Source organism: Diadema antillarum, unplaced genomic scaffold (assembly GCF_040938485.1).
Source record: "Diadema antillarum isolate AM-2024a unplaced genomic scaffold, OU_Dant_1.0 scf00000011, whole genome shotgun sequence".
NCBI lineage: Eukaryota > Metazoa > Echinodermata > Echinoidea > Diadematoida > Diadematidae > Diadema > Diadema antillarum.
The window spans coordinates 45,142-57,705 of NW_027270900.1; the positions used below are offsets into that span (position 1 = coordinate 45,142).

The 12,564-nt window shown below is 38.7% G+C and overlaps 1 protein-coding gene across 1 annotated transcript in view; it reads left to right on the top strand.

The window, feature by feature from the left end:
- The window catches only part of LOC139720400 (general transcription factor 3C polypeptide 1-like), a 50,166-nt gene that overhangs the window by 9,981 nt on the left and 27,621 nt on the right, over positions 1 to 12,564 (top strand). The window contains exons 8-18 of the mRNA XM_071631764.1: positions 1,325 to 1,431; positions 3,448 to 3,566; positions 3,947 to 4,047; positions 4,420 to 4,551; positions 4,848 to 4,969; positions 5,882 to 5,946; positions 7,723 to 7,807; positions 8,626 to 8,760; positions 9,312 to 9,353; positions 9,830 to 10,381; positions 11,066 to 11,263. Of these exons, the coding sequence (XP_071487865.1) occupies positions 1,325 to 1,431; positions 3,448 to 3,566; positions 3,947 to 4,047; positions 4,420 to 4,551; positions 4,848 to 4,969; positions 5,882 to 5,946; positions 7,723 to 7,807; positions 8,626 to 8,760; positions 9,312 to 9,353; positions 9,830 to 10,381; positions 11,066 to 11,263 (1,658 nt within the window). The remainder of the gene's footprint in view (positions 1 to 1,324; positions 1,432 to 3,447; positions 3,567 to 3,946; positions 4,048 to 4,419; positions 4,552 to 4,847; positions 4,970 to 5,881; positions 5,947 to 7,722; positions 7,808 to 8,625; positions 8,761 to 9,311; positions 9,354 to 9,829; positions 10,382 to 11,065; positions 11,264 to 12,564) is intronic.

A 12,564-nucleotide genomic window follows, 5' to 3' on the forward strand; every position in this document is an offset into this window, starting at 1 on the left:
GTATTGGCGTAACATGAGATTTTCAAATAGGGTCGGGCGGGCGGATTTTTTATTTTTTTTAATTTTTTTTGCTACCTGTATTTTACGTGTAAAACTCATATTTAACAAAACCCCATTCGATAGAGAAGGTCTGTTGCATCCAAAGTTTGTAATATCACCGGTTTAAAAGCAATAAATATTAAAAGAGAATCATATTTTGGACATGGAAAAACACCCTGGCCCCCCACTCGAACCCATAGGAGACCGCATGCGTGTTCCCGTTTTCAACGTCTATCTGCGGAAGATTTGTCTCTAGAAATTTATGAAGGGGGGGGGGGGTGCTTTTTAGTCTTTTCCGTAGATAGGGGTGTCCATTGAAAATTCTTTCGTAGATGGGGGGGGGGGGGGTCTGTTGAAAACTCTTTCGTAGATAGGGGGTCAGAGCCCCCCCCCCCCCCCAAAAAAAAAAAAAAAAAAAAAAAAAAAATTCGACTGATCTCCAGAAGATTTTCCCTAGAAATTTATGAAAAAGGGGGAGGGGGGGGGGTTATTTTGTCAGTTTCTGTAGATAGGGGGGTCATTTTCTGAATGTTTTCCCTAGATGGGGGGGTTTGAAAATAGGGAACAAGTGTAGGTGTCCACCGAAAATAGGGGGATGGGGAGGGGGGTGAAATTCGCGAAAGCCTTTTTGGTTTAAGCCATGGGGTGGTTTAAATTTGAGATGCGTTCATTGGGCCACTTTTGAAATATGCGCTAAATCAAGCGCGTAAGTGGTCCAATGAACTCGCCTCCAACTTAAACCACTCCATGGCTGAACCATGGTCTAAAATGAAAGCACCTTCGAGAATTCCACCCAATGTTGTGACAGGCGTTTGTTATTTCAGAGTTTTTTGAACGGACCTGTTTCCGCCTTCCCCACTTTAACAGCCGTCACGACATACCAGTCAAAATACGAACGAACAAATTCCTGGGCTAAATCACCCAGCGCCACAGACAAATCGATTCTCCGAACAATATTAAATAAAATCTTCAAACCGGACTTGCCGGTCGCCGACACGCTGTACTGCGTGGCCATTTTCCGACACCAGCTGTTGTTGTTGTTGTTGTTTTTGATAATTCGCAAACCCGTATCGCGCCCTCTCTCGGTAAAAACGATGTATTTCCTTTTTTTTTTTTTTTTTTTTTTGAAAAGTTCAGGGTCAGGTTTTTTTTAAGGGTCGGGCGGGTTACGCCAATACAACAATTTTTTGGGGGGGCCTTATTTACATTGATGTAGGGCAATTTGTCAATCAGTTGCAATGAAAACATTTGTTGCTATATATTTTTATTTTATTTTCTCCAACAGGAAATGAGTATCCCAATCAGCATATTAACATCCAACACCCAGACCAACAGCAGATCTATGATTTCATCGATAAACATCAGTTTGAGAGCCGAGGGAAAACAATGTTGGTGAGGATGAAGCACCTCTGGAAATCACCTTCACTTTATGTGTTGATACAGGGAATAATTTTCCTGGTATCGTATAGTAATTTGCTGTGCATTTTTACACCACTGCTACACAAGCTGACTTTTGTGTAGCAATTTTCTTCCATAGAAGTGTACAGGATACCATTTGAAATATTGTTCATCAGCTGAAATTGCTAGATAAATTTGAGTTGGAAAATTATTCCCTGTGATATGAAACTAATTAATCTCTATGTGCCAACTTTTATCCACCGGTGTGTATTAGATGGAAGTCATATTCATATCCAGTGGGATTGAACAACATCAAAATAAACAAACAAATATGCATACATACATACAAACCAGACATCAAAAGTACTTTTCGTCTCGCCCACCAAAGGTGAGGGTGAGACTAAGGGATCCAAATGGCGTCCGTCCGTCGTCCGTCCGTCGCCCGTCACAAATGTTAAAGTTTACCTGCAAGACTCTCTTATGATGCATAACTTGGCAACTGTTACAGCAATGGCAGCCACACTTGGGTGATAGAAGCACTAGGGGTATCTTCATGTTATCGTGTTGTCGGAGGTCATGTGATGATGTCAAAGGTCATTTGAGGTCATATATTAAAGAGTATGTGCAAGACTCTCTTTTCTATGTTAAAGTTTACCTGCAAGACTCTCTTTTGACAAATAACTTCACATAAGTCGCTTGGATTACAACCTAACTTGGGTCATAGATGCACTGGGGGTACCTTCATATTATGGTGCCATTGGAGGTCACAGGATAAGGTCAAAGGTCATTTGAGGTCATATGTTAAAGTTTACTTGCAAGACTCTCTTATCACACGTAACTCGACACATGTTGCTACAATGGTAATCAAACTTGGGTGATGGATGCACTGGGGGTACCTTCATGTTATGGTGCCGTAAGAGGTCACATGATAAGGTCAAAGGTCATTTGAGGTCATACGTTAAAGTTTACTTGCAAGACTCTCTTATCACACGTAACTCAGCACATGTTGCTGCAATGGCAATCAAACTTGGGTGATGGATGCACTTGGAATACATTCATGTTATGGTGCCATTGGAGCTCACATGGTAAGGTCAAAGGTTGCAGGTCAATGTTAAAGTTTACCTGCAAGACTCCCCTATGATAGATAACTTTGCAACCATTGCTCCCTTTTCAACCAAACTTGGGTTGTATATGCACTTGGGAGACCTGCATATCATGTTGCCATCAGGGGTGACATGGTAAGGTCAAAGGTCATTTGAGGTCATATATTAAAGCTTAGCTGCAAGAGTCTAAGACCAATAACTTTGCAACCATTGCTCCCTTTTCAACCAAACTTGGATCATAGATGCACTTGGGAGACCTTCATGTTACAGAGGTGTTGGAGGTCACATGGTAAGGTCAAAGGTCATTGTAGGTCAAATGTCAAATTAATCTGCAAGAATTATGACAAATAACTTTGCAACTGTCTCTCCCTTTTCAACCAAACTTGGGTCATAGATGCACTTGGGGGACCTCCATGTTACAGTGATGTTGGAGGTCATTTGAGGTTTTTATGGCAGATATTTCACAATCAGCTAGGGATACAATTCTTTTGCGTGGCAACGGAGATCGTGATATTTCTGGTTATTTTCGCAAGTGGGCGAGACACAATATTGCTAATGCCGTGTTATTTTAGGTTAGCAAGGTTAGGTATATCTATGGAACCTGTTACATCTTGATACTTGTCTTTACAACATTTTTTAAATGCTTATTCAAAGAATTCCTCGAAAAGAGATAGTTCTAACAAGAAGAGTTTAAAAACAATTTCTCGCATGATTAGTTGTAAATAGGCTTCACATATGTTCTATTTTAATGTGTGTAAACTTCACTGAAAAAAATGTGAGACTCCAGTGCTGTACACAGTGTTAATCTATATCTTATTTCATTTTATTCAAGACCAGTCCACTCCCAAGTTAGTTTTAACATTAATTATGTTGTAAAGCTTTCTTATATACTCTTTCCCTATGTTAGGGTCTATGTCGACACTTTGGGATGGCTAGGTATCGTGTTCGCCTGGTTATTAAGCGATTCGTCAGTGCTGGTCTACTGGTTCCACTGATGATAAACAGAGGTCGTCAAAGGGAGCAAAGGTTAGTGACTGACAAGGAAATCCCTTTTGTGGTGAAAGTGAGTTACAGGAAAGGCTCCTACAAGGAAGTTTTGTCAGATGCATACTCAGTTGTAGAGAGTGCAGAACATTTGACGGGAAGGCTTGACGAATGTTTTAACGAAATCAGGCTATTGTTCATAAGTTTATTTGAATACAGCATTATTATCAGATGGAAAAAGAGGTTTTTTTACCATGAAAAGATCATGTTGCATAAACTTTTATCATTCATTTACCAGAGGAGTTAGGAATTGGGTGCTTTGATGATGAAAATATGTGATCAAATGGAGATAGAGGTGCCAGTGGGAAGCTAAGATCCTTAAAGCTACGCTGACAACCAATGTTGTCTATCCTTCCATACAGGTATTTCAGCACAAGGGGTCTTGAGAGCGAGACTGTGCCACACGACCTGCGGACTTTCTACAACAAGACAAAGGGCAAGAATTCATCTTTCGTTGATGATGGTGAGATCTGACGCAGTACCAGCACTTTCATTCATTATCATCCTCTGAACTTGCTATATCCTCTACTCTAGTATGTTTAAGGGAACATGGCTCTGTTGTGGTCACCAGAATATATTTTACACTCTATTTTTTTTTTCATATGTACATAACATATTGCAAAATCATGTTAAGTTAATTTATCCTATTCCATGATTGGTGATAGGAAAGAGAGACAGATAATATAGCCCTTTTGTCCCATGTATGTGCGGTTTAAAAGTAAAATTTCCCTGAAGTAGGACAAAGGATTATAGACATTACCAACTGGTACATTTGATATGGCATTAATTTATTTTATTCTTTTTTTGTTGTTGTTTCGACTGTGATTGACTTGAGATGGAGCAGAGAAGCAGAGTCCATCAAAAATGGAAGTTACTTTGGAGGATGCTGGAACATCCACATCTGGATCGTTATCGGAGGTTGCCATTGCAGCAGGAGAGGAGAACCAGAGTCAAACCACACTAGCAGGTGGGAATTGTTTTGCCACTAACAAGATGTGGGTCTTAAAGGCATAATTTACCATTTGCAGATGAAACAAAAACCCAGCTTAGTGCTTCAAAATAGTTCTAAAGTGTGAGTTTAGGAAAGAAACAACCAGTGTAAAGTTTTGAATCAGTATAATCAATGTTAAAGCATTGTTAACCTGTTGAGGACGAGTCCCGAGTATACTCGGGCAGGTGTCTACGGGAAATGCGTGTTGTAGTAAAATCAAACCGTCCTCAACGGGTTAAGTTAAACACAGTTGTTCTCTTTATTGCATGCAGGCCCAGAGATCAAATCTCCTGCCAAAGGTGCCACGCGGACTCTGATGTCTGTCAAGCGGCAGGAGATGATCCTGAAATACATTGCCAAAGTCAAAGTGACGGAGATGTTTGAAGTCTTCAAGGTGGGCTAATTTTTGCATGCTGTTTGATTTATAGTCTTTTGTACCACATCACATACAATCATTTGCATTCAATATGGACAGCAGTTGTGATCTTAAAAATACAGAGGGTAAAATCGTCATCATCATCATCATCATCATCATCTTCATCATCATCATCATAATATTACCCCTTTTTTTCCGGGCCTATCCCCAATGGCGGGGTTGGCCCGGAATTATCTCACAGCTAAAGCTGTTTATGGGACCTCCATAAAGTTTCTATTTCTGTCATCCTGATATTCCCCTTTAAACCCTGGTCATTTGCTGCTTGCAGGTTCTACACGTCTATTGATGTTATGTTTAAAATTTTAGATTTCTAGAATTCTAGATTTTACTAACCTCACGGTTTGAGCAAATGTCAAAACTTTGTAACTGCCTATAATATTATGTTTTTCTTTTCATTTTAGTTGTCCATATAGTAGTTTTGAAAAGACATGTCCATATGCAACACCTTCTAACCACCTCTCCCGATTATGGTTGTGGGGCATCCTCCTTTTTTAAGCCAACCCTTCCAAGCTCTTCCTTTAGCTGTTTCTTCCACATCTTCAGTGGTCTCCCTCGCTTTCATGGCTCATCAATCTAAACTCTAGCACTTTTCCTCAGGACATCATCCTCTGGGCGCTCCATCGATACTCCACAATTAGTCACGATTTCTTACGCTACATTATTTTTCCTCTGCATTAATGTTCTCATTCTATCACTTCCCTTGCATGTTCAGCTTTCTAGTATTAACTTCAGTGACTTTGATAATGCAGTGAGAGAAAGTAGAGTGTTGAATCTTTGAAAACTGGTAGGCAGGCTGTTAAAGTAGTCTTGTGAAAGGTTCTCAAAGAGTTGCATGACTGTTTGCATTCTTGTGTTCATCCGTTCATGCAGCACATCAGAGACAGGGAAGCAGCAGAGAAACTAACAAGCACCTGTTGCAGAAAGACAGTCTTCAGGTGAGTTTATGGGACCTCCATAAAGTGTCCATGTCTGTCATCCTGATATTCCCCTTTAAACCCTGGTCGTTTGCTTCTTGCAGGTACTACACGTCTATTGATGTTATGTTTGAAATACCTTTCTGTACCACGCTAGATTTTACTAACCTCACTGTCTGAGCAAATGTCAAAACTTATGTAACTGCCTATATTATGTTTTTCATTTCGTTTTAGTTGTCCATATAATAGTTTTGAAGAAGGCATGTCCATATGCAATCTGTCTCGCTGTATTGTATTGATCAGCTGGTGTAATTTTATGAATTATTCATTTGCATTGTGTGAACCCAGGTCCCTATAAAATTTCAAAGGTTGCCTGTGATCTGTTGAAGATAATTTGGGAATATGTTGAAATCAGCATACTCTCCCTTTAAGCAATGAAATGTGCAATTATCTTATTACAGCAACAGTTCTTCATATTGACAGAATTATGTCTCCCGAATTATATTTTGTCTCTGGTTATCTCAATGCAATGTGGAAATTTACAACATTAGAATGATAAAACAAGGATTTTAAATGCTTTCAATGTCTTACCATTGACATGACATGAAATTGTGAGATAAAGACCTAAGATTTGACATTGACTCCTCTTTAATATCATTGTGACATATGGAATCTGAAGAAGTATATAAAAGATAAAAGGGCAAAATTGCAAGTGTTTGAAACTGATAGCATCTACATTGTATACACCTATATTAAAAATTTGTTTGAAATACTGTAAATCCAGACGTTTTCATATGCATGAAACTTTTGTGAATTTCACAATGAGCCAAGATTCTTGAAAGTAATATGCATATGCACACCAAAGTGTTTGTTTACACAATGCATTGAATGCCAGTGGCGATTCCCAAAACTTAAATGCCGCGAATGTTTCTTGTCTTACGGTGAAGTTCACGGCTTTAGGCTTCCCATACATGCGTGTACGGCTTGTTCCCCTAAAATATTACAGTTGGATTTACACATGAATAACTTTCAATTCGATTTAACTATTTGAATACATGTATGTCTGAAAATATAGCATCTCATCAATATTTTGCAGAAAACCACATTTGATTTGGTTACATTGTAAGTGGCCACTGAGAAACTTGGATCGTTATAAAGCATGTTGCTGGTCTGTTTCTTCCAAGTTTACCACTTTGATGCTCTTGGAACTGCATATTAATGTGTGAACACATTGGACAGAACTTGGAGGGAAGGGATTCCTGAAATGCTGTTACAAAGATCCTCCTTTCTCTTTGACCACTGAAGCAAATTGGAAGGAGTTTTCTGTAAAATGCGAGGAATAATTTATAGTTTCATACCCTGAAATTGCATTTGGATTGATTCTTTATTTTTGAAGCTATCTTTGTGAAGGGCCCCTCTGTAATTTTTTTTGGACATATGGTATTATGGCCCAGAGGAGAGAATGGTGGTAATTGAAAGGGTTATCACATGTGTCTGCCATCCTTCAGTGACACCAAATCAAAAAAACTGTATCAACACCAACTTTGAGGAAACAGCAAGAGCCACCTTTATTTCTTGCTTTCAAGTGCTATGTCTGCTCTAGAAAGTCTAAAAGTTTCCACCACATGGGCTCCCTCAGTGAAACATGCATTTTACATTAAACTTCCCAAAATTTATCCATATACGTGACAGAGTGAGTCAAATTTCTCTCATTGTGCTGTAAATATGCTTCTAATGTTTCTATCTACCATTTTAGTTGACTCTACTCTCAATCTTTTTTCTTACCCATTGGAACAGGCTTCTCAGCCACCTACATGAAGAAAAGAAGCTGAAGTTCTTTGTAAAGAAGGTGCCAAGCACAAATGAAAGAGGAACAGTCACGGTAAGTTTGCAGAATTCTACACAATATAACTCAAAGATTTTATCATTAGAGCCTTTGCATGGTCTTCTAAGTAGTATTATAGGTTTATGTGGAAATTGTTTGTAGTATTATAGGTGCTTCATTTGGGGTTTACATTTTTGCTCGTGAATAATTGGTCAGTTTCGCTGTTGTTATAGTAGCTGTAAACAAAATGTGTAGGGACACACAAGGGGTAAGTAATGTTAAGTCTGAAACCCGTAGTGCCTTAGTGATGTACTTCTCCCTAAAATTCATTTTTTGCCTTTTACTTCTACATTCCATCCTTCAAATGATTTGTTTTCCCTTAATTCTCAAGAGTGATTTATAGGATTAACAGAAGCATTACAGTGGAGGGCTGTACAATATGCCATTTCTGTTCAAAAAGTATTATGAGTGAGTTTTGGTTTTGCATACTGCAACATCTGCAGAACATGTATTGTACAGTACATTTCATTTTTTCTTTTTCATCCCTCTCCCTTAAAGTGCCAAGAGACACTATGGTAGTGATATGGGCTACTGTATGAGCTGAAATTTTCGCGTACAAACATTTTTGCGAATTGCTACTTGGAGGGCATGTTCGGGTGTTGTTAATTTCGCTGATGTGAGGGTCTAACTGAACTTAGTTATTCGCGCGTTGTTATTTTCACGTGTTGTTATTTTCGCGTGTTGTTATTTTCACGGTTCAAAGGCGATTCGGGAAATTCGTGAAAATAAAACCACCGCGAAAATTTCAGCTCATACAGTTTATAAGCACTGCATTTTATAACCCCCCCCCTTTCTTTCACTTGCTGATATTTTAGTTGAAGATCGTAGCGGCTGCCGACGTGGCTGATGATGATCCCCTTATTGAGACAACAGTGCACAATGCCCTTGTGAGGCCAATCTTCAACATCAAGACAGAGGGACCAACCATGCCTCGTCGGCCCAAGCCAAAGGTGGATGGGTCATTTGTTCATTTGTTGTACATCTTGCAAAAATTGTACAGAAAACGTAAACTTGGGCTTGATATGTCCTTTTTTTCATATTTTCATATCGGAGAACAAGTACAAACAGAATTTGAAATTTTGTTTGGGAAAGTAGTGATCAAAATCCTGTGTAAAAGTACTATAAAAGTGGGCAATTTTGTGTCAGTAATTTTTTCTCTCTTTGGCAGGTATGATGAATTTCGTGTGATTTAAATTCTGAGGAATCAAAACATGAGATAGTGTTACATATAAGAAGCAAAAATATTTGCATGCTTTTATTTTTGTACCAGTTTCTGGTTGTGGGAAATTGTAAGAATCTTGACACTGCAAAAAATGTCCACTTTTGCAGAATTAATATAAGATTTTAAAAAATAGTCGAATATGGTGATAATGATGTTCACAAAGTGCACAGCGATAGAGAAATGATATGTGGGAGAAAAACCCCGAGCATATTTCTTGTTTGAATAATCTTCAAACCTCAAAAAGTTTAATCTGCATGTTATTTCTTGTGTTATACCCAGGTGAAAAAAGCCACAAAGCGAAAAGCATCTGAAAAAAGGGAGGTAAGTTGTGGTTCAGTTTTCTTTTGTGTGTGTGTGTGTGTGCTGTACCTGTACATAGAATAAGAAGTAAAGTGCCTAATATGATGCAAGGGACTGTGAGAGAGTCAAATGCCCATTAATTCTGGAAGTATTCATTTATGTGTATTAATTTCCTCTAGTTTAATATGTGGAAATATCTGACCATTTTTGAGGTTAACTTGAAACATGCAACCTTTACTGTACATAAAATAAAATAGAAGCTGATATTGTGTTATGTAGCATGTTACATTGTAATATGTAACTTTGACAATAGGCGTTTTCACATCAGCCCGATGTTTCGAAATAGCGCGCTATTTTGCTGACTATTTTCTGCGAAAAATATCTCGAGCTTGGATTTTTATCGGGCTGATGTGAAAACGCCTAATGCTCTCAAGCATCTATTACCTCACGAATCATTCAGCCACTTTTCATACCAAACCTCCTGACTTGTGATGTAGGCATTCAACACTCTGGAGATTCGTAGGATCATGGAGATGTATGGCTATGCCGGCAAGTTCCTGCGGGCAGAGGCCATCCACAAATTCCTGTGGTACCTCATCTACGGCCACAAACAGGAGAATCCTTTATGGATGGAGACTGTGGACAACAGCGAGTTTGACAAGTTCTCCGTCTCTCAAACAAACAGCACAGGAGAGAAGGAACCAGCAAAACAGAAAGACAAAAGGAAACGAAAGAAAAATTCTGTGACAACAGATTTCACGGAATGCACTCCGGACAGCCAGTCAGGTGATACGGACAAGGATGGCGAGGCGAAGGCCCAGCCGGATTCCACTAATGTGGAATTCTTGGAGAGACTCCAGGCCATTCGAGAGGGCAGCCACACCGAAATCGGCGTGTACATGGACACCAGCGACCCCGAGGATTGGCGGCGCTACGTCCCTCCCCCTCAGTTCCAGAAGGGGCGCACAAAGGGTTGGGCTAACATGAATGACATTATCTTTGCCCTACCCCTCTCGCTCTTCGTCAAAATGGTGTCCATGTCTCGTCAGGTGGGTAACGTACAGTCTTAAGATTTTCTATCTATCAGATACACCCTTGTTTTCAAGTATAATCATGACAACAGCTCTGTCTTCCTATTAGCCAATGCATACAAACTTATCAGATCATTACTCCCTATTCTCTGTTATAATCTTGACCCAAGACTTTTTCGTATTTGGCAGTTTGTGATAAGATTTTGGGAAGTGTGCCAGTCCTAAGAGTCTTACAAAGACTTTAAAGCTGACTAAATGCATTCTGGGGGAAAAAAAAAAAAACTGAACAAAATCATCTTAACCAATCTCATGCAGGCTTTATTTTTGTTTATCGTGCAATAAGATTCTGAAGTTTAGGAAAGTGTGTTAACACTGCACAGTAAGTACCTGGGTCTTGATGGTTTGGGATTTCAAATGATACTTAAAGTTAGACTGTTCAACATAAAGTGAAGTTGGAATGTTCATATAAAGTGAAGTTGGAATGTTCAACATAGAATGAAGTTGGAATATTCAGCATATTTGAATGTTCAACATAAACAGGACAACATGGTGGATAGTAGCAGTTGCTGTGTAAGTCTTCTGCCCTTTGGAATATGTAGTGTATGAGAAATTCATTTGTGCTTATTAATGGAGGGTCTTTCTCTGTGATTTTCAACATGATTTCATACCTTCACTATTTTGCTGCTGAAATCTCCTATGTAGGTTCCTGGTCTGACGGAGTTTCTTCAGCACCCCACCAAGAGACATTACCCCATCACCCACCTGCCGCTGTTCCTCATTGAAGAGCTGTGCCGCATCCGCGTGAAGACCATTGCCTCCATTCACCGGTCGCTGGTACTCCTCAGCTGCATGGGCCTGGTCTACTTCAGCTGTTCGCAGCTCAACCATGACAAGACATTGGTAAGGAGTGCCACAAAGTTGCAACTCATATCCACTATGGAGCTACAAAGTTGTACGTATTTGACATCAAGTAGGCTGAAAGTCACATATGAATTCATAATCGATATCGGATTTTAAAGGCATAATTTACCATTTGCAGATGAACCAAAAACCCAGCATTAGTGCTTTAAAATAGTTCTAAAATGTGAGCTAGGGATAGAAACAACCACTGTAAGAATTTGAATCCATATAATAGATGTTAAGTGTATTGAAATACACAAAATGTGTACAATAGGTATGATAAAAATGTTTCTAGACTAAACCGTCTACAGTTATGGTTTAATGAGAAAAACACTAATATCTCCTTATATTTTGGCTTCATTCAGAAACATTTATGTAGTTAGGTGTTTTGTGATGCAACAGACCTACACATATGCATCAAATGTGATATTTTGAAAATTTTAGAAATCACTGCTCCCAAAGGCAAACAAGACCTTTTATATGTTGCCCTTCTGAGCTAGCTGTATATGAATATAACTTGTTAAAAATTGATTTTTTTTTTTAATTCTTTGAATTGTTGATGTTGGACTCTATGAGCAAAATAGTCAGAAGGAGCGTTTTCATATATATACAAAGTGGGCTGTGCAAGTAGAAATGTTAATGCCACTTGATCCTTGGCACCAGAATTCCAACAACATGGTAGTTAGAAAAGGTTCTGGGTTATGGACTTCTTCTATGTTTGTTGATACTCTTCCTTGTCTTCCATGGACTTAACTTTCACAAGTTTTACAGAATGTCTAGTGGAGATCAAGAAATACATTTCGATTTTTCAGTTCTAAGAATATTCTGCCTTGGGGGAGGTTTCTTTTTGTCACCAGAGAAAATATGTGTTTCTGTCAAGGTGCAGCAGAAAGTGGCTCTTAATGTAATTGGCTGTTGACTTGACCGAGAAGTCACTTTTTAAAGGCAGTATTTACCATTTTGCAGATAAAACAAAAACCCAGCTTTAGTGTTTCATAATAGTTCTAAAATGTGAGTTAGGGATAGAATCAACCAATGTGAAAATGTTAATCAGTATGATCAAGTATTGTTAAATATCATTATATAAAATGTGAACAGTAGTTACAATATGATTATTTCTAGAATAAACCATCTAAAAGTGTACAGTTATGGTTTATTGAGCAAAATAATTATATATCCTTATATGTTAGGCGTCATTGCAAAATTTTTATATATGGTAAGAAGTTTTGCGATATGACTGTCCTACACATATGCATAAAATGTGATAGCTCAATCATATTTTCAATTCACCGCTCCAAGTG